Raw genomic sequence first — 21,722 nt, 5'->3', positions numbered from 1 at the left:
ATTTCGGTGAAAAAGACATTAATAATTAATCAATGTACAGATAGGGAAGAAAAAAAAAAAAGAAAGAAAAATAGACTCTGTTTGTATAAATCTCCTTTAAAAAATGAAAGAGATTAATTAATATCTTTACTTTTAATTCTATTTTCTTTCTCTAAAGGAATATAAAAATATATTTCAATAGTTATTGAATGAGATTTAAAAATTAAGCATATGTTTGCTGGTTGTGATATACACTGTAAGTGTTCATACGAGAATGCATTTTATAAGAAAGAAATGGCCATTTTAATAACTGTTTATATATAATTCCCACTTGCTTAAGCCTTCTCTTTGGATCATAAATTGATATCACTCTTTTAACTTTTCAAAGCTAGAAAGAGAGAAAGAAAGGTGAAGAGAGAGAGACAAACATGGAGCTCTCTCAGCATGGTTTCTTGGAGGAGTTGCTTCAAGCTCCAAGAAGGGACAGTAGTTGGGCAAACTTCCCTTCTGCTGGGGCTAATGAGTTCTTCTCTAGTGGATGGAACTTTGATTCTTTTGATGAGAACGCAGCAAATCCTTCATTTATAGGATTCTCCACCACTCCAACAGAACCTACCTGCTTTGACTGCCCTTTCAGTGACCAAACTTACCCTTTTGTTGATGGCTTCACTGTACCTGCTGAGATTGACACATCTTATACTACCAGGAATAATGAGACACCTCCATTTCCAACCCAAGATCAAGATTACCCTTCAATTATTGAAGATGAAGAGTTTGGTCTTCTTACAAGTCACTGTAGTTATGAAGAAAGATCAAGTAGTGCCTGCAAAGTTGAGATGGAACAACCAGCTAGCAATGATGCTCAGGTTTTCAGTATGGGTTTGAGTGCAGAGAAAAAGAACAAGTCCAAGAAGTTAGAAGGGCAGCCTTCAAAGAATCTAATGGCAGAAAGACGGAGAAGAAAGCGCTTGAACGATCGCCTTTCCATGCTAAGATCAATAGTCCCTAAGATCAGCAAGGTGATCTATATGAGTTCTTGATTTTCTCTCTCATTTTTTTAGAAACTTAAGATTAGAGCTAAAACAATGGTGCATTCATCTTCTAACAGCTATATTCTTCATTATTTTCAATTTTCCTTTTTTTTCCTACCCTTTCCTGCAATGTATATAATTGATACAAGAATGTGGAATTTTTAGTAGATGGACAGAACTTCAATACTTGGAGATACCATAGATTACATGAAAGAACTTCTTGAAAGGATCAATAAGCTGCAAGAAGAAGAAGGTGAAGAGGGCACAAATGAAATGAACTTAATGACTAACTTGAAAGAGCTTAAGCCAAATGAAGTGCTTGTGAGAAATTCCCCCAAGGTATGGCTATCTGCAGAAGTTAATACATTATAAGATCTCACAAATCAAACACCCAATTACTTATTTGGATCTTCTCTGTCATTTTTGACATAATTAATGGCTTGGCAGTTCAATGTGGAGAGGAGAGAGATCGATACCCGGATCGATATCTGCTGTTCAGCAAAGCCAGGATTATTGCTATCAACAGTGAACACATTGGAAGCACTAGGTCTTGAGATTCAACAATGTGTTATAAGTTGCTTCAATGATTTTTCCATGCAAGCATCTTGTTCAGAGGTGATTAATTATGCAATAATTATCATCTTAATCATAATCAACTTCTAATTGCTTTATTAACTTCACATTAGCTTCATTAACACTGATTTGAATCTGCAAAGAGTTCAAAACTGTTTCTTGTTCTTGTGTCAGGCTACTGAGCAGAGAAAACTAATTAGTCCTGAAGACATAAAGCAAGCATTGTTTAGAACTGCTGGTTATGGAGGAAGATGTCTTTAGAAGGAATTTGGCCACTTGACAGAGCCTGAAAGAGATGGGAACTTAGCTAAGTTTGATCTGCAAGGAATTTAATTTGCAAGTGAGAAGTTGTAATAAATGTATTTTAATAAGTGTATGTTCATTTATAATCTCCTTCTCACAACTTAGCCCATCATAGAGGGCATTAAATTATATATGGGCCATTTGTTCTTCCTCTAACAGAAACCCATTAAATATATGATTAGAAATAGATCAGAGTGCATTAATTTTGTATAAATTCTTTTTCCAGAGTAGGAATGTTTTTGGAATTATCAAACTTGATTAATAAACTTGTAATAGTTGGGTATATGGATGATTCCATTGCTACATCTGATATAGCCACATCAATAATTGAAATTTAGAACTGCAGAGGATAGTGACGTTTTGTCCCAAAATCTTGAAGAATATCCTACACATCAATCAGCAACAAACAAGCAAGCACACAGAAACATTACAGAAGCCAAAGGAATTTGCTTGCAAAGATCAAGGATTGAAGCAACTAATTTCTTTCCAACATGTAACATCAAACCCACAATTAAAATGTTCCAACTTCACAGCCAAGAATTTTATTCTTAGGGTAGAGAACAAATCAATTTTGTAAAATGTTAACGAAAATTATTCTTAATTTACAAACTCACATATATTTTTGGAACAATATTTTTTCAAATATGGTTGAATTTACAAATGAGTTCCTCCATTAAATTACATACATGATCAAATTGGGTGGTATCTCTCCTTGTTAATCCTTTCTCCCTTTTTCATTCCAATTTTAAATTAATTCTAGACTTCAATATATATACCAAACACAAAAATTGATTCTTCAGAATTCATTTGCATTTTCCTAGAGTTCTTTTCAAAGTTTACGTTATGCATGGATGCTAAATGATCTAAAACATTAGATTCTCCATACCATATTGAAATTGCTCAGGTTCTATGATTTCATGAGCAAACCTTGATTTCTGTTAATAGTTTACAGAGACTTTATGGCATTGTAGGCTGTGTATGAATGAGATTGCTACAGAATAGGTTCTGATAGAGACCTCGTATTCTTTCCTGCTTATTTTAGAAAATGAACCAGAAACTTGAAAATAGTATCAAGTCAAAATAGTCTGGCAGGATAAATTTACGAGGCCAATATAACCTCAATTGCAGTCATTATCATCACTATCTTTCACCATGGTATTCATGCATATTCAAGCATACTCTAAGAGCACACATACATGCTGCCCATTATAGCCTCTCAAAGATCTCTAGTTTAACTGGGTAAACTCCTACTAAACCTTTACAAAACAATCCAACTCAGAAGAAGATTATTCTACAACAGAGGTCAAAGGATTACCATTTACACAAGGCAGCTTCAGTTTGTAATGCTAAAATGCTAGATCTAAGTAAACTTTGTTACAATTGCTAACTGTTAAAACAATGTCAGAGTCCATCAACTTCAGCATCATCACTGTTGACACCATCATCGTCAGAATCAGAAGAGTCTCCCTTGGCATCAGTTTGCAGATCTTGGAGCTTATTAATAGCATATCTTGCATCAGAAACCAAGGCATTTTTTGCTGCTCTAACCACATCTACTTTCTGAATGTTGACCTGCCCACTATTCTCTTTTCCTACGTGTGCACACGCTGCCTTTCTCTTAGCTTCTCTGCAATGTAACTGGTCTATATATTTCTCATGCAAAGCCTTGTTTTTCACCTGCTTCAATACCGGGGGACTAACAAGATCTGTCTCACATGAACTTCTAAATCTAGAAAGGGGCTTTTTCTGACCAGAAGAAGATCTCTCATGGCACTTCTGCAGAAATCCCTGTTTTTCTTGTGAATGCTTTGGGGTAGAAACAGCGTTTTTCATCTGAGTATCTTGTCTGGATAGATTCACATTGGGCTCAAGGATGGAGAATAGGTCTGCTTCATAATTCTGGTCCGCGCGATTATGCTTTTGCAGCAAGTGTCTGGCAGTTTTCAGTGCAATATGACTCTTCTGTTTATGACAACTTAACCTTTTAACCTTCAGCTCAGAGGAGCCTAGCAATTTGCCTGCAGAAAGTGAAAAACATCCAAGAGGTGATGAGTTCATTCTCTTTGCCCTTGATCGAGGCAGAGGTTGAGGTGGAGTTATATGGTCTGAGTGGATCTTCTCAAAGCAATCCTGTGCGGTCTTTCCAGGCACCTGAAATTGATTTTGCTTATATGGTTAAAATGAGCTGACAAGTAATAAATGATACTGGTTTGAATAGAAGACTTCAGGTACAAACTGCCTCTAAATATAAAAGAACAAACTAACACTTCTAAATGTTAAATTAAAACAAGATTATATCTAGGCATTAACTTCTCCAAAAGATCCAATCTACTTAATGAAGCTGTTGATATATTTCCTAAAACTAATAGATGATATTCCTTTATTGCTGGCATAACTAATTAAATCAAACACATTCATCTGATTCTTCAACATATCCTTCTAATGTTTATAAATTTACCTATGGGATTTGAATTTGGAATATGAGAGCTTGAGAAAAAAGCAGTGAATAATCTTCAAGGTAAGTCTAAAACCACATAAGACCATCATATGTTTTAAGGAACTTTACATCCATGCTCAATTATCATGTGAACTTTTCACTTCTACTTTCAATCACATTCTAGGATCACAATAAAAAATTTTAAGACTAGATCACAGCTTAAGTATAAGCCAGGAAAAGAAGTGAAAAGGATTGCTGATTTTAATTCAAATTCCAAACTTCATCAATAAATGAAGAAATGAAAAAAATAAAACTGCAGCTTCATCTTTGACTTTCATCTTCATTCTTCAGAGAAAAAAAAAGAGAAAAAAGAAGAAAGAAGCTAAGTTGATTGATCACTAGCAATTGATACGGGTCACATTAATGAGACAGTAACAGGATTTGCTAAAAAAAGATGAATTCAAGTAAAATACATAAATAACCCTGGAGTAATAATGAAAATTACACTTTTTATGGACTTCTCTCACTTAGTTCAACCAAGCTAAGTTGATTGATCATATCCCACTAACAGAATAAAGATTTAGCAACAGATAATCCTAATTTCCTAGCTTATAAAACATGATTAACACTGTTATTACATCACCTTAATAGGTTGAGTTTACTGTAGCGCACTATTGCTGTGCTGGAAATTACAAATTTCTATGAAGCCAAACTCTATATCTTCATTTTTGTTTTAAAACTCTGAGCTCTCTTCAATGGTTTAAACATATAACATCCTGTTTATCATAGTGAATCCAACCATTTTTCTACCACTATCTTGGTTATGAGTGGATCAATTTTAAATGAACTTGCATAAGCCTTAATTTGCAAGAATACATGAAGAGAATAATACTAAAAAGCTCCTCAGTAGCAGCAGTTCAAATTTTACAATGATTACAGAAAGCTAAGTCACATAAATAACTAACAAGCCGACAAGAATAGACACAACTGGAATTATGCTTTTCCAAGTGACCATTTTCCTTTCTTGAAAAGAAAGGAGGGAGAGTTTGTTGATGTTGTTCCAAAGAAAGTGACTAAGAGAGGGGTGAATTGGACACTTTAGGTCATTTTTCAGTCCTTGCTCAAGACTTAATGAAAAACTGTGACTTTGCACTTCTATGTATGTGTGTAACTCTATTTTTAAGATGTAATTTAAGTGATCAAACAAGTTATACACAAATAACAACTCATGCACAAAAGAATCACATAATATCAAGTGTATCTTTTCACATATAAATCAGAATTTGCAGGTTTAATTGTTCAAGCTCAGTATTAACTTAATAAAATAAATTCTCAACACATTCAATATATAATCAGAGAAACAAGTGATGAAAATTAAAGAGTTAAGGAAGAAAAGTCTCAAACACAATGTTTATAGTGGTTCGGCTCCCTTGGCCTACATCGACTCTTCCCAAAGTCCCACTTTGAGAGTCACTCCACTATTTGATCTTTTTCAACAGGCAAAATTCAAAGTCTTTACAATCTCAGCAAGCTTCCTAGGTACTTGAGAACCTTTACAATGTCTTTGCTTCCCATAAAAAACCACAAGCTTCACAAGGTACTTGAAAACCTTCCACAAGTGTGTCCTCACACTTACACAACCTTAAATAGGTTTTAATATAGATGAAATCACTCTCAATAACTCTCAGATATAGAATTTAATGCTAAAAGATTAAGAGGGAAGATCTACCACTCAAGCTCAAGAGTATTTGAATGAAAGCTTTAAAAATAGCACAATAAATTCTCAATGAACAAGAACACTTTCATTAGGAAAAATTGTAGTAAATTTACATTGCTAAAAATGTCTGCTAGATAGTGTTCCTTACGACTCTTTAATTTTCAAAAAACTAACCGTTACTTTTTTGAAAGTCGTGTAAATTTTACTAGTTAACAAGTTTCGTAAGACATAAAATTTTAGACAACAAAATTAGTTAACTAATTTTTGCAACGAGTTAACTACTTTCGCTACTGACTTAAATTTTGAAAATTTAAGTTTTTGAAGAAGCTCATTATAGCAATTTCATAGTATAAAAACACAACACAAGGATCATACAGAAACCAATGGAACCAAAGAGTAGCACAAATACCAGTTTAGAAACCTTCTTCCAGAAATGAGGAGTGGGCTTGACTCCAAAATAAGCTCTCTGCAATGCCACTTCTTGCTCCTTTGCCCACCCTTTAACACTTCCATAATTACCTTCTTCTACCCTCTTCCTCTTCCCAATAACCCTAGGCTCTTTGCTTCTTCCAAGAACAATTTTTCCTTTGGCTGCTTCAAGTGCTATGACCACTTCAACATTGGCACAACTCTGAGTCCTCCTTTCGTTTTTGTGCAAAATCTCATCACATGAACCCACATGCACTTCCCCTTTTTCTTTATTTAACAAAAGCGCCTTATTATCTGTAGATATATTCAAAACGCGATCGATTGATTTATTTGAAGCAGAATGTCTGAGTTTCTTCGACTTATTATCACTACTCTTCTTCAACTTGTCTTGGTCACTCTTCTCTTGAATGGCATTAGTGTTTCCCAGCAAAGAAAGCCTCAAAGATCGCCTAATATTGGAAACGCCTTCCACCCTCTTACTAAACCTTGGAGATCTTCTCAACCCAAGAACGGGAGCCGCGCAAATTGAGGACCTTCCATCGGATTTTCCCAGTTCCTTTGAAGCTTTTTGCGTGTTATCTCCGTTATTGTTTGAGGGTTTTGGGTTGTTAGCATTCAGATCATGGGGCTTTTGATGGAGAATTCTCTTAGATCGACGGAGAGGACTGGTTAGCTCGTGTTGTGTGGCTGTAGGTTTTCTGGAGCTTCTCTGTTTTGGCATTTCGTAGAGCTATTGGTGGGTGTTTCTTGTTTCTTGCTTGTTTCGCATCTGAGAGCAATGGGAGGGAGAATGGAGATAGGATTGGCCATTCAAATTTTGGGGAAGTGGATTGGGCTTTAAGATGAGAGAGATACAATTTTTGGGCCATGGTCCAATTCCATTGCTCTCAGTTGGGCTGCTTAGTAAATTATTCTGGTGTTGCATTGAAACTTTTAAGAAAACTTTTGCCTTCATTAAAAAAAAAAAAAAAAAAAAAAAACCGCTCACAACTGTTAAAAATAACTCTTGGTGGCTGTTTGATATTACGGTTGAAATGTCAAAATTATTTTTTTGAATAAAAGCATAATTTTAAATATTATTATGAAAATTAATTTAAAAAAAATTATTTTATTATTTTAATATTTTTATGATTAAAAATTATTAAATTTAATTTTAAATTATTTTTTAATATTCCCTAACTAGTATATTTAAAAAAATGATTTTCTTAACAGCGATTCCAATAACAATACTAAACAAACTCTTCATATTTTTCTTACTTAAACCTAATTCATCATAGACATAAGATACAAGATATAAAATGAAATTTACTTATTAAATATATGAATCATATATATTTATATTTTAAATTCATGATAAATCGGGTGCAGACAAAAATTTCTCCAAGTCTCAATGTACGCCATCTCAAATTCGAATCTCACTTGCTAATGTTGGAGTTTCTTGTGGGTGGGTAATATGCAAACCTTACTGTAAATTCTCAACGTCTTTAGGCTCTCTCTGAACCTAGAATAAGAATACTCCTCTTTTCTCTAAACTTTTATTTTTTTAAAAAATTATATTTGAATTCACATGAAAAATTAAATTATAAATATAAAAAATTAATTTCTTTCACTTAATATTTTATATTTAAAATTAAATAAAACTTCCAAATAATTATTTATTATGAAATATTTATTTTATATTTTCATTTCATGCTATACTTTATGAATAAAACCAAAACATGGTGTGTTTCTTAAGATATATATAGTTGGAAAATACGCCAAAGCTTGGAAAGAAAAGGAGCAGACAAGTGAAAAAGATTGAGGGAAAAAGACTGATTAGAGCACCAACCACCAATCTTAATTTCTCAACCATGATAATTTCAATTCTAGAGAAATATATGGATTTGATATATATATATATATATATATATATATATATATACTTTAACACATCTTTTCCATCAACAATCTCAATCTATCTTAATTATTGGTTTCTTTACAATCAATAATACCATATCCCAACAACTTCAAAGTTACATTACTTGCAAAAGCTAACCTTGCAAAGTAACAACTATCCAAATTCTCTCTCTTTCTCTCATATGCTGAACTTCTAAAGTCGCATCATTGCATCCTTTCATGCATGTTAAGATCATAGTTATTAATTCAAGTTCTCTATTTAGTTTACACGAATCCTTGTGACTGAGATTGCCTAATCTTTGAACCGAAAACCCTTTCCTTGTGCTTCTCCCTTTTTTCGGCTAACAACAACACAAGAGGAGTTTTTGAACTTTTGGGTTTATATTAGGTGAACAGAGAAATAATCTCTCCATCTTTAATTTATAAAGTAGTACTTGTAATATCAAGAAGAAAAGAATGGGAGAAGAGGATGTTCTTGAACTTGAGAGAATTCTTCCAAATATGCATTTGGCTTTCAACGTAGAGGATGTTAATAAAATTTAAAATGTCTAATTTTGCTTGATCTCGCACTTTTACACCCTTTAATTAAGATAAATTTTTACTTATACTCGATTCACCATAAATTTAAGATATAACATGAATATGAGACCCATATAAAAAATAATGAGAATCACATATTTATATTTTGATTCATACTGAATCATGTCTAAATAAATTTTTTCTCCATAATTTAAAGTTAGATTGAAAAACTCCCCATTTTGCTTTGTTAGGAAATCCATATTCTATTCATGTCAAATTATTAGACTTGTAATTAAAAATATGCAAGTATATCTAAAAACCTCAAATACATATATAAATATTGGCTTTCAATTATATGACTTGTATGTAAAAATAGGATTAATTATAAAAGCTCTAATTCTTACATTATGTTTAGAATAAATGAACATAGAATTCATCATTTGATTTGCAATTTATTTTCATAAAAAAATTATGAGTAAAATAAATTATCTTCTTTATTACTATAACATCTAATGTATTAAAAAAAATTAAAACTTAACCAATGGGTTGATACGAGTAATAAGGGTTTTATATACCTTAAATAAAGTCAAATGTTCGATACTTGTAAAAGGAAAAAAATCCTTACTAAAAGTGTTTTATCTCTATAATGGACATTCCCGACGTGAGCAGAATTAAACCTAATTCAATGGGCTAAAAAATACTTATAGAGTACTTTAAAAAAAAAAAAAAGTTTAAAGCTTAAAAGTAGACCCGCTAGCATGCTAGTTTTAAAAGATGCTAGGGATTATTTTTGAAACTATTATTTTTGGGAAAAATATTCTTTTTGAAAAAAATAATTGCAAAACCATCAAAAAAGGACACCATTTATAAAGCTTCAAAACCACACCAAATACTTCTTTCATATAATCATATGCCAATTCATCAACCATTGAACCACATGTCCCTTTAAATATGATGACTTAAAATCTTTCTCAAAGAAGAACAAAAGATTCACAACAAATAGAAGGATACCTTTTAGAAAATCCCATTTTTTGCAACCCCACAATCCCAAGTTGCAACCAACAATATGATAATATAATTGAAGGCTCAACCAAACAATAAAAAAAAAAAATTTAATTAATTCTTTATTTTATAGTTATTTCCTTTCCCTAAATGCATGTAAGATTGTGAAATGGAAATATGAAATGCCTAATTGCTTTCCAATCCACACTTTTCATATTGCAATTTGCAATCCTCTTGTGCAAAAAGAGATGTATATTGAAGTAGGAATTCCACTATTGATCAAACCTCTTGTTAGATCACTTAAACAAGATTATGCATTCATTGATAACATGACCTCTATCTGGCTATCTACCTAATTTTATAATTGGCAGCCCCATCCACTTTCCTTGGTTATATATAAACTACAACATCCAAACAATACTTGGAAAGCAATTTGGATGCTTCCTATTTGGGGAAATTACTCATAAATTATGCATAAAAATCTATTTTATAATTAATTGATTAAGTGTTAATCTCATAGACCAACTTTTAATTTTTAAATTTTTAATTATTGACTGGGAAACATAGTTTTTAAATTAAGTTTTTCAAGTTATTATTAATAATTTAAAATTATAATTGTATCATTGAATGCTGAAATCTTCAATTATTATAATTTAAAATTATAACTATTAAATTAAATAAGTTTATCTTTTTCATAATCTCATAGAGCAATATATCATGAGCTTTTGATCTCATAATCAAATTCCACTCTTTAGTTAATTTAATGAAAATTTTTTATCTAAACCAATAATATCAAGTCATCAATAAGTGAATGTTAAGTGTAGATCAATAAGTAACAATTGAAGCACAGCGTAATTATTGATCGATTAAGTGTATTTAATATCCATTTATTAATTTTGTGACACAAATTTTGGATGTATTTAATTGACTCAAATTATGATTCAATCCAAAATTTTGTATTGCAACTCAATTAGAATAAAAAGTAAGGTTGTATCACTCCCGATATAAATCAGTATAAATATTATATTTTCTATCATTTGTAGTAGATTGAGATATTCAGAAAACACATTGGATTAGGATTTGAGAATTTTGAACGATTAGATATTGCTCTTTTTCATTATGGTGAAATTTTTTTCTCTCATATTGTCTGTGAATGTAAGCCTTACGATCAAACTACGTAAATTTTATATTTTTCTTCTTCTCTTTTTATACTGTGTAATTATGTAATTATATGTATGCTTTAAATTTACGTGGCTACTATAACATAATATAATATTTTTAGCGTAGGCAAGAATTAGTGATCCAATTTTGCCAAAAGTGATGAAAATTTAGTATAAACATATAAAGAGAAGCGTGAGGCAAAAGATAAGGGAAAGAAAGAGGAAATGGAAATGGACAATATATGCTTTATTGATTAATTTGTTAAATATTATAAATATGCCTAACTTTTAACTAGGATTTCCACTATAACTACTCATCGTAGAACTATGTACTGTTATTGGTTTCTTTTGTTGTGCTTGCTTTACCCCACTCTATCACATCAACTTAGCCATTTATATATATGCAAATACCTAATTTTTATGTACATGTATTGCTTTTTAGCCATTTTCAATTAATGTATTGTTGTGACATAATAATATTTATTTTCATTTTTTTTTGTTTACACCATTGAAATTTTTATTTTTTATTTAATAAGATTAATTCAGTTAGTAAAAATAGAGCTTTATTTATTAATCAGAATTCAATTTCATTAAAAGTATTATAAAATTATTTATCTTACAAACGCATATATACTCTTAGAATTATTGTTCATAGTTACATCATTCATCATGTACTGATAAAATATAGGGATAATTATATTTTGGTATCCTGTGTGATTTGTGCATTTTATTAATAGGAATTCAAAGTTCTTTTTCACATTTAAAAGTTTGTATTATTATGTTATCAGTACTTAATAACAAAATTGCTAAACAGTGTCAATATACATTGACATGCTAAATCTCCTTGTACTCTTAAGCTAGTGTGCTTAGTAGGCTCCACTTATATACTGTATAATTACATCATCCATCCAGTATCAAGTCATGAAGAATTGAAAAAAAAAAAGAAAAAATATATTGATATTTACCCTATGTTATAAGGAAATCAGTAGGCAAATTAATATATACAACCAAATAGACAGATCCATTTACCAAACAAATTTAAAAGCATAAGAATATTTGACACATTAGTATACATTGACGCTGTTTAGTAATTATATTATTAAGTGTTAACGATTTAATAACACGTATTCTTAAATAAAAAAAAAATTAAATTCTTATTTAATAAAACGTGTAAATCACAAATACTAAAATATACTTATCCATAAAATATATATTTTTATTATCTTCTTGAAATATTTTCTAGCTATATTAAAAACTGATAAAACATGAGAGAGAGTAGTTATAGGATTTCCATTCCATTTTCCATGTACATAGAATAATTAGGTTATACTTTTTCCTTATTTCTATTTTAGGGTGCTCACGGGATGCAGTGGTCGTTAAATATATATACTTAAATGATTAATAAAGGATGCTTGATTCCACATTAAGTAGCTGTGTTCCATAAAACAAGATTCCATGATAATGGCAATAGATTTATATGATTAATCTAAACTTTAAAATCAGGTTTTGCTTACAAATTCCATAACCCATTTGGTCCTTTTGAATTTGGATCGATGCCTTGCCTTCCAAAGGATTCATTATTGTTTTTTTATCTTTAATTACAATGAGTCTATTACAACTTATAAACTACACAACGAAATAATATTTTCATTTTCTTTTAATAATAATAAATAATTAAAAAAAATAAATAAATAAATTCAAATTTAAAATCTTTCTACTCGGTAAATCTTTTAAAATGTAAAAAAATAATTAAATTATCACTAATTGGCAAATATTTACTATTGTTCGGTAGACATGCATCAACATTATATATGATTACACCATTAAATAATAATAATAATAATAATAATAATAATATTTAGTTAAAGTGGCTAAGAATGAGGACAAAATTAAGAACATTTTATGATAAAGACAATGCATAACTTCTTTTCTTTTTTTATGAATTAAGAACAAAATTAATAAATTAATTGAATGTTAATACATCATGATCCACTGCTGGGATAAGAAAGCACTAAGAAGCCACTAGGAAAATGCCCTAGAAAGGGGGTGGGTCCCATATGCCCAATAGAGGGAGTGCTTGTCATCCGTACGTTTAAAGATTCCCACTTTTTCAATTAAAATTTCCCTTGAATCCACATGGAAACAGTTTGATCTATTATATGCCCTTACGGCCGCAAATTCTATCTCATGGGAGTGTTTGATTCATTTACTGAATATAATTAATAGTTAATAGATATTTAAATATATGAGTTAAAGTATTTGATAAATTTTAAAAATAAAGTTTATAATTGATGAGTAATTAATATAGTGTTCATCAGCTGCAGTTTATATTAATTTTATTTTTAGAGCGATTTTTCATTAGTTGATAAATGATTTAGTTTTATTTTTTATTTTAACTATATTATTTTTTTATTTAACTTAAAAATTAATATTTTTATTTTTTTATTTATAATTTTAATATTTTAATTAACATATTTTACCTTCATCAAAATATTTTTTATTAATAACATAAAATATAAAATATTTATTTATATCTAAAAACTTAAAATTAATTATAAATTTTTCTATTAATAATGGTAATTACTTTATTATTTTATCTATATTATTTAATTATTTTAAAAAATAATTATTTTCTTATTTTAATAATAAAATAAATGATATAATATAATCAATTAATAATTATATATTTATTTAAATAATATAATAAATTATATAATATATTAATTTAATAATAAAATAAATAATATAATATAATAAATTTATAATTTTATATTTATTTAAATAATAAAATAAATTATATGATTTATACTCTTATCAGTCATTTCACATTTCAATAATAATAATTAAATATAATTTTATCAAACACTTAATATAAAATAATTATTATCAACTAATAGTAACACCTATCAACTGTATTCAACAGTTAAATCAAACAGGCCCATAGAAACACATGTTCTTTCATTGCATTGAGATTTGCATATTTGATGTATTTCTATTTTATATACTAATTTTTACTTTTTAATCTTCGTCATAATGTATTTTTGAATTTTAATATAGAAAAAAAAAACTTAGGGAGCTCTTAATTTGGTGTCGAGAGTTCCATTCTAATATTAAAATAAATGGTGATGTTTGGTAATAACAGAGCTATTGCCGATGAATGACACATGAATTTGTATCAAAGGGTATATGGGCTAGTGTAACTGACGTATTTTATCATTTCCAAGCAGTAAACATTGTTTATTATAAATTTAATATAAAAATATATAAACCTCAATTGTTTAGATATTATATTTTAAGTACACAAAAAACTAAATTTAAGTAAGCATATCTTAATTAAGATATGATTCTAATTGAGGTTTATGAATGAGTTGGATGTGCTGGTTAACCTTTAAATGTAAAGTATATGTGTGTGTGGATTATATGATAATAATGATTTTGTTAAAATTGCTATGATTTTAATAGCGAACAATTCTTATCACTAACTCATATGTGCTTATCTATTAAAAAAAAAAAGCAAGAATTTCTGATTATAAAGAAGAAGCATAATTGTAATTTTCCATCACTCCATATAAAACTCATGGTTTGTCTAGCATAAAAAGGATCATGAAGTCTCTGTTATAAAGAAACCAAAATGCTAAGGCAGAAGAATGCGGAGTTGGGAGTGGGAGCAAGCAGTAAGTTGTCTGTATAAAAGAAGGAGCTAATAGCCCACTTTGGCGTCTGTGTGTTGATAAAAGGATGGTCGATGGTCAAATCAAATCACATCTCACAAGCATAAATTTGTTGAAGGAAAAAAAAAAAAAAGGACCCATTCACGGAAAGAAGTACAAACACCTTGAATTTGTACTGGGGGAGGTGAGGAAGGAAAAGGCAAAGGCATCTCTTAATCTCAAGCACTAAAATTAGGCAATGAAAGAGCTAGACCCCACTCCCCATTGGGTCTTTCTCGCACTTTAGTCTTCACTGAGCGTTATGTCTTTATGTTACCACTTTTCTGAGCCTGCACTTGATTGACAATAATGCGGTGGAATTTATAAATATCCTTTGTTTTGCAAGTGAATTATGAGATGAGGATCATAGGAGCATAAGATAAAAAAGGAAAATCATTGGCTTCTTTAGGGATATTCTTTTATTCCTTTTTATACATTTGTACAGACAAGAAGAAGCAACGTTTTTGTGTCCATGGAGTTTATGTTTGTTCTAAAAGTTCAATGGTTGTGAAGTTGCACAGAAAAATCAACTTTTATAAATGATCGAACCCGAATTTATCCTGACATGTACTCGTCTGTTGGAGTTTCACGTCCGCTCAAAAAAAATATGTTAAAAAATATAAATTAAATCGTTATAGATTATATTATTAGAGAATATGTGTACTTGGAAATACGTTAATATCCATAATTTTCTGTGAACAATCAAGAACGAAAGTGAAAATGGTAGGTTCACAGCTCTCAATATTCACAGTATTCAAATTCTATCTGAATTCTTTCTGATGTTAAATGAAGTTATCAGAATGTATATATATATATATATATATATATATATATATAATTGAAAGTTGGGGTCTCTTCCTTAGTAGGCTTATGGACAGCTTGACCCATTACAGACTTGCCCAATCACATTATCCAATCCATTTAGATATTGTCAATTACTTAACTTATTATTTGATATCATTATTTAATCTGTCAACGAGCCTAACAATTGATTAATGCTAATCCACATCCAGATACAAATAAATGATCAAACAATCTCTCACTTAAATAGCAGTAATCAATTTATTAAACTAAAGTATAGATTAATAAAATACAAAACAATATCCAATAACAAGTAAGCAATTTAACTTATAAAATCTAGTTACTGTAATGGCAAACAAAATAACATTGAATCCGATAGGGAAAACAATATTATATATATGTGCTAACAAAATCTCAAAAAACAAAAACTGAATTTAAATGGAATATATGACAAGATATGTCCAAAGAACAATGGTCCAAGCATTCCATACAAATGCTAACCCAAAATGTAACATAAAACAGACTCCCACTAAACCAAAGCATCATCAAAAGTTTTCACAACACTCATATGTGCAACATGCTTCTGAAAAACACTAATGGGCAAAACTTTAGTTAACGGATCCGCAATCATTCGGTCCGTAGTAATATGTTTAATCCAAGTCTGTGATTTACGAATTTTCTCTCGAACAAACAGGAATTTGACATCAAAATGTTTAGTTCGACTATAATTTCTGTGATTTTGAGAGAAGCAAACAGTAAGAGCATTATCGCAATAAATAGTCAAGGGCTTTGAGATGCTCTCAACAACAAACATACTAGAAATCAATTTCTATAACCAAATAGCTTGACAAGTGGCCTCATAACAAGCAACATACTCTGCTTCCATAGTGGAGGTAGCGGTAAGTGTCTGTTTGTCACTTTTCCAAGAAACAGCTCCTCCAGACATCATGAAGATGCCACCAGAAATAGATTTTCTATCATCTACATAGCCTGCAAAGTAAGAATCAAAGTACCCAATGACTTCCAGATTGCCAGATCTTTTGTAAGTCAACATATGATTCTTAGTACCCTGCAAATATCTCATAACTTTCTTTGCAGCTTTCCAGTGACTCCATCCAGGATTACTCAAGTATCTACCAAGGACACTAATAGCAAATGCTATATCAGGATGAGTGCATACTTTAGCATACATCAAGCTCCCAACTGCAAAACTATATGGAATCTTTTTCATTTCTGTCCTTTCCTTGTCATCTTGAGAACACTGAGCTTTAGAGAGTTTCTCTCCTGAAAGAACAGGTGCAATAGAAGATGAGTAAGTTTGCATATTAAATCTCTTAAGAACTCGATCAATATAAGTTTCTTGAGACAAACCCAATATGCCTCGAGACCTGTCACGGTGAATCTGAATACCCAGAACATATGTGGCTTCACCAAGATCTTTCATATCAAAGTAACTAGAAAGCATGCATTTTGTCTCGTTCAAGAGATTGATGCTATTACTGGCAAAAAGAATGTCATCAACATACAACACTAGAATAATGAAATGATTCCCACTCACCTTCTGAAAGATACATTTATCTGAAGCATTCTCCTCAAAACCAAGAGAAGTCAAAACTTGATCAAACTTCAGATACCATTGTCTAGAAGCCTGTTTCAACCAGTAAATGGATCTTTTCAACTTGCACACTAAGTGTTCTTTACCAGCTTTTATGAAACCATTAGGTTGAATGTAACACCCTCACTGTATCCATTCCGTACATTCTATTGTTCCAGTGATCGGTGTCGGTCTGGACAGTTAGAACGTCTAGAAAAATATTTAAACTAAAGTGAGGAACCATAATTAACTCAAATATTAATAAGAAAAATTTAGGAAAAATTTTAGAAATAAAATACAACTAAGTTAAATGAGCTGGTACCCTAGCGATGGGTAACCCAGTGGGAAGTTGCGGTCTTCGCAACTAGAAGCCCTAGACACAGGACAAAATTCATAAAATAATATTTAAGACTCCAGAGAAGAGTCATTGAGGTTTCTATGGCATTAGAATGCCAAGAAAAAGTTTAGAAAAATTTTTCAATCGGTACAGATAATTTTAGTCTGTTAAATCAAACGGAGGGCATTTTGGTCATTTCATCTTCAGAAGTGATTTTTGGCCTATTTGTCCAGTAAAGTAAATAATTATTATGACATAAAATATGAATAAATATTACTACAAATTAAATTGAAATTGAGTAGAAAAGAAAAGAAAATGAAAATGAATTAAATAGGAAACTATGACATCACATGATGTCATTAGTGTGCCTCCACCCAATCACATTATGACACATGGCTTAACTCACTTAAAATGAGTTAAATGGGCAGAAATGAAAGAAAAAAAAATCAGATTTCTTTTTCCTTTCTTCTTCCATCCGAAGCCCTCCCTTCTCCCTTCCACCATTAAAGCTTCACCAAGCTTGAGTTCACCACCCAAATCACCCCAAAACCCTAGTTTCCCTTCACAAATATTTACCCTTACACCTAGAGTAAGTCTTGGGCAGCAAAAAGAAAGAGAAAAAGAGGAGTTCTCAAGCTTTGGGAATTAGCTAAATCAAGGTTAGTGTCCAAACTTTTGCTATTTTTGATTAAATTCATGTTTAATGGTATGAAGTAAGTAGGAAATGTAAGAAAACAAGATAAAAATGTATGTGTGTGCACTCTAAAAATTTTGGCAGCTAGGGTTAGCTAGGGTTTGATAATTTTGCTTAATAGCAAAATAGTTATGAGCAGCCTTTGGTAGTGAATGGGTGATTGAACATAGTTAAGTAGGTGAAATGCAAGAATTGTGCATGTATGAACATGAAAAAAAATTTGACACTTGAACAATTCTAGGGTTTTCTCATATGATGGTTTATTAACCTTGTAATGGTCAATTAGTGACCATTTGAATGTGTGTGAGGAGGAAATGAAGTGAGTTGTGGCTTGGTATTTGAGTTTGGGTGAGCTGCCTTGGCTGACTTGCAGGACTGAGTGTGAGTCCAGCAGGTTTAGGCAGCTATAAATGGAGTTGTAGAGGTTCAATTGGTGCAAGGCCAATTGGACATGAAACTAGACATATAATGACACAACTTTAGAGAAGAAACCCTGCCTAGAAAACCAAACCAAGTTGACCTGAAAATTGCCCTAATCCAGGTGACCTGCATTCTGCTTGGGCAAAATGATCAAATGAACAGTGTCTATTCATTTGGTCATAACTCAGTGTAGAAAAGTCCAATTGACCTGCAATTTTATCAGTAGAAAGCTGAGACATAACCTACAACTTTCGTGAAGAAACCAAACCCAAATTTTGATCATAACATGTTCAAAAACTGACCTGCATTCAGTGCACAAAACCTGCAGAATTGGTTCTGCCCAGAAAATTTTGGAAAATTGCAATCCGGCCAGTTATAGTATTTAGGCCATAACTTGAGCTATAAAACTCCAAATGGAGTGATTCAAAAAAAGAAATGTAACTAAACACAATAAGGAACAACTTTCATGCAGACAATTTTGCCAAATTCCTACTGTACAAATGACCAATAGAACAGTAAACTTAATGCTTAAAATCTGAAAATTGTGAATAACTAACACTAAGCTTTAAAATGAAATTGGCAACCAATGTCAACAACTTTAGAATGCAAAATGTGGTATGTTGGTGATATTTGAACCAATATACCTAAAAGTTAACATTTTAGTTGACTAATGAAATAAATAGTAACCCTACATGTAAAGTACAAATATTCAAGAAATGACTTTGTAATATGCCCTAGTAGGCCTAATGTGATTGGTTTGGATAGGTTGGCATGCCAATAGGGTTCTAATAGCAGTACTGCATATGATGTATGGCTTCATTGCCATTCTGTGATGATAGCCTATGGCTATACTGATTATGATGTTATACTTGGCTTTATACCTTATTGCTTTTATGGCTTATTAGCCATTCTGTTTGCACACCGGGAGACACATTGTGACCGATGGTGTGACGGCCCGTGGTACCTGGTACCCAGTGCTAGTTTACCCGTTTATCCAGTCCGGTCAATTTGTATAGGTTACTTGGGCATGGAAAAGTATAATTGTAATTGAATTGATTACTAAAAAAAATAAGGAAATTAAATATCAAGAATGATTACAATAAAATAAAGAAGCTCAAAATCATGAACAAAACAATTAACAAAATGCATGAAGAAGTTAATATCATAAAATATAATTAGCCCTCAACTAAACAATAAGTTAGTAATTATTCTTTTTTTATGAACATAATAACTAGGAAATTATTATTTTTATTTCATATTATATTTCCTTGTATTATTGGCACCACTAAGTTTTATGCTTAGCGCGTCGCTTTTGCAACGCGTAGGTACTGAAAATTTGGACAGAGGGCCCAGTAGACCACATATTGGGTAAGGTCGTTCACAGTTCTGCATAGTATCCGTGTCACCTCACAGACTACAGTACATTGGTAGGACACTAGGTCCCATTTTGTATTTTGTGATTTTTGTAAGTTTTGTAATTAAACTCTTATTTATCATGTCTATTTGAAACATATGTAATATAATTTTGTATTAATGTAAGTATTTGTAACTTTGTGTTTATAAATAACATATGTGAATTTATTTATGATTTGAGCATGATGATGATGTGAAATGAATGAATGACAAATGGAGGAATTGTTAAGAAATCGTTGTAAATTGATGTGATACAAATGGAGTTTGAGAATGATTGGAAATTATTGAAAGTGTTTTTCACAGGTTCCGAAGAACTGTTTTATCCATTTTTAGCCGGTACTCCGCTGAATTTTCTATAAAATTTTCGGAACCCCAAATGAATTTATAATTTCAATAAAAGAATTAAATGAGTTAAATTTCACAAATTGCACTTCATATCCATGAAGAAATAAATTAAGGAAGAATAAAAATAATTAAAATAAAATATGGTGTTCCGGTACACTGTGTGGCATATCTTGCTCGGCTACACTGTAGATGGGTAAGGTGTGTCACATTGAACCATATACGCATCTTCATATAAGTCTCCATTTAAGAAAGTTGTTTTAACATCCATCTAGTGGAGTTCTAAGTCATAATGAGCAAGTAAAGCCATAACCACACGAAAGGCATCTTTAGTGGACACTGGGGAAAAAGTTTCTGTATAATCTATACCTTCCCTCTGATTATAACCTTTTACTACTAATCTGGCCTTATACCTTTCTATTTCACCTTTGACTCCACGTTTGGTCTTAAAGACCTATTTACAACCCATAACTTTACAACCATCTAGTAATTCAACAAGATCCCAGACTTGATTGTGATACATAGAAGATAGTTCATCCTGCATAGCTCTCATCCATTCCGAAGAATTAGGACCACATATAGCCTCCTGATAAGAAATAAGATCAGAAATATCAGCACCATCAAACTCTTGTTCCTGTAAATAGACCATATAATCATTTGATATTGCAGGTCTATGAATCCTTTGTGATCTCCTCAAAGGTACAACTTCATCAACTGTATCAGGCCCTTTAGCATCTACAATCGGTGGTTCTAAATTGACATTAACAGGATTATGAACTTCGTCGTTGCCCTCAGGAGGGTTAAAATCTACTGAGGAAGGCAGCAAATGAACAGGAAAGACAACAGTCTCATCTCTAAGATTGACAACATGAGGTATTTGACTCCCACTATCCACTCATCCTCAAAATAAATAACACAATCTGATTCAATCACTCTAGTAGAATGAGTTGGATAGTAAAATCTACTGCCTTTAGAACTTGTACAATAGTTAATAAAGAAACCACTAACAGATTTAGCATCTAGCTTTCTGATCTAAGGGTTATATGGTCTCACCTCTGCCTTACAACCCCATACATGAAAATGTTTCAAACTAGGCTTCTTCCCAAACATTAACTCATAGGGAGTCTTAGGCACTGATTTACTAGGAACTTGATTGAGAATGTACACAGCAGTTTTCAAAGCATCACCCCATAAAAATTCTGGTCTAAGGGTTATATCGCCTCACCTCTGCCTTACAACCCCGTACATGAAAATGTTTCAAAATTGGCTTCTTACCAAACATTAACTCATAGGGAGTCTTAGGCACTGATTTACTAGGAACTTGATTGAGAATGTACACAGCAGTTTTCAAAGCATCACCCTATA

At 31.2% G+C, this 21,722-nt stretch overlaps 2 protein-coding genes across 2 annotated transcripts; one reads left to right on the top strand and one right to left on the bottom strand.

The window, feature by feature from the left end:
* The first annotated feature begins 261 nt into the window (after window positions 1-261).
* LOC110650115 (transcription factor bHLH93) lies at window positions 262-2,100 on the top strand. The gene is made up of 4 exons (XM_021804930.2): window positions 262-998; window positions 1,179-1,349; window positions 1,458-1,625; window positions 1,758-2,100. The coding sequence occupies exons 1-4, from the start codon at window positions 408-410 to the stop codon at window positions 1,842-1,844; spliced, it is 1,017 nt and encodes a 338-aa protein (XP_021660622.2). The 5' UTR covers window positions 262-407; the 3' UTR covers window positions 1,845-2,100.
* An 872-nt stretch (window positions 2,101-2,972) lies between these two features.
* On the bottom strand, window positions 2,973-7,262 carry LOC110650116 (uncharacterized). The gene is made up of 2 exons (XM_058150257.1): window positions 6,450-7,262; window positions 2,973-4,037 (listed from the first exon to the last, which is right to left on the bottom strand). The coding sequence occupies exons 1-2, from the start codon at window positions 7,188-7,190 to the stop codon at window positions 3,288-3,290; spliced, it is 1,491 nt and encodes a 496-aa protein (XP_058006240.1). The 5' UTR covers window positions 7,191-7,262; the 3' UTR covers window positions 2,973-3,287.
* Window positions 7,263-21,722: the final 14,460 nt, after the last annotated feature.

This window comes from Hevea brasiliensis, chromosome 7, assembly GCF_030052815.1.
Source record: "Hevea brasiliensis isolate MT/VB/25A 57/8 chromosome 7, ASM3005281v1, whole genome shotgun sequence".
In the NCBI taxonomy this organism is placed as follows: Eukaryota; Viridiplantae; Streptophyta; class Magnoliopsida; order Malpighiales; family Euphorbiaceae; genus Hevea; species Hevea brasiliensis.
The sequence above is the reverse complement of the archived record's forward strand: the minus strand, read 5'-3'. Positions and strand labels throughout refer to the sequence as shown.

What these genes read in the sequence shown, in the direction of transcription:
- LOC110650115 (XM_021804930.2), top strand. Translation starts at nt 408, where the DNA reads ATGGAGCTCTCTCAGCATGGTTTCTTGGAGGAGTTGCTTCAAGCTCCA. An exon ending in TAGTCCCTAAGATCAGCAAG is followed by an intron (nt 999 to 1,178) that starts GTGATCTATATG and finishes AATTTTTAGTAG; the next exon opens with ATGGACAGAACTTCAATACT. An exon ending in TTGTGAGAAATTCCCCCAAG is followed by an intron (nt 1,350 to 1,457) that starts GTATGGCTATCT and finishes ATGGCTTGGCAG; the next exon opens with TTCAATGTGGAGAGGAGAGA.
- LOC110650116 (XM_058150257.1), bottom strand. Translation starts at nt 7,190, where the DNA reads ATGCCAAAACAGAGAAGCTCCAGAAAACCTACAGCCACACAACACGAG. An exon ending in GGAAGAAGGTTTCTAAACTG is followed by an intron (nt 4,038 to 6,449) that starts GTATTTGTGCTA and finishes AATCAATTTCAG; the next exon opens with GTGCCTGGAAAGACCGCACA.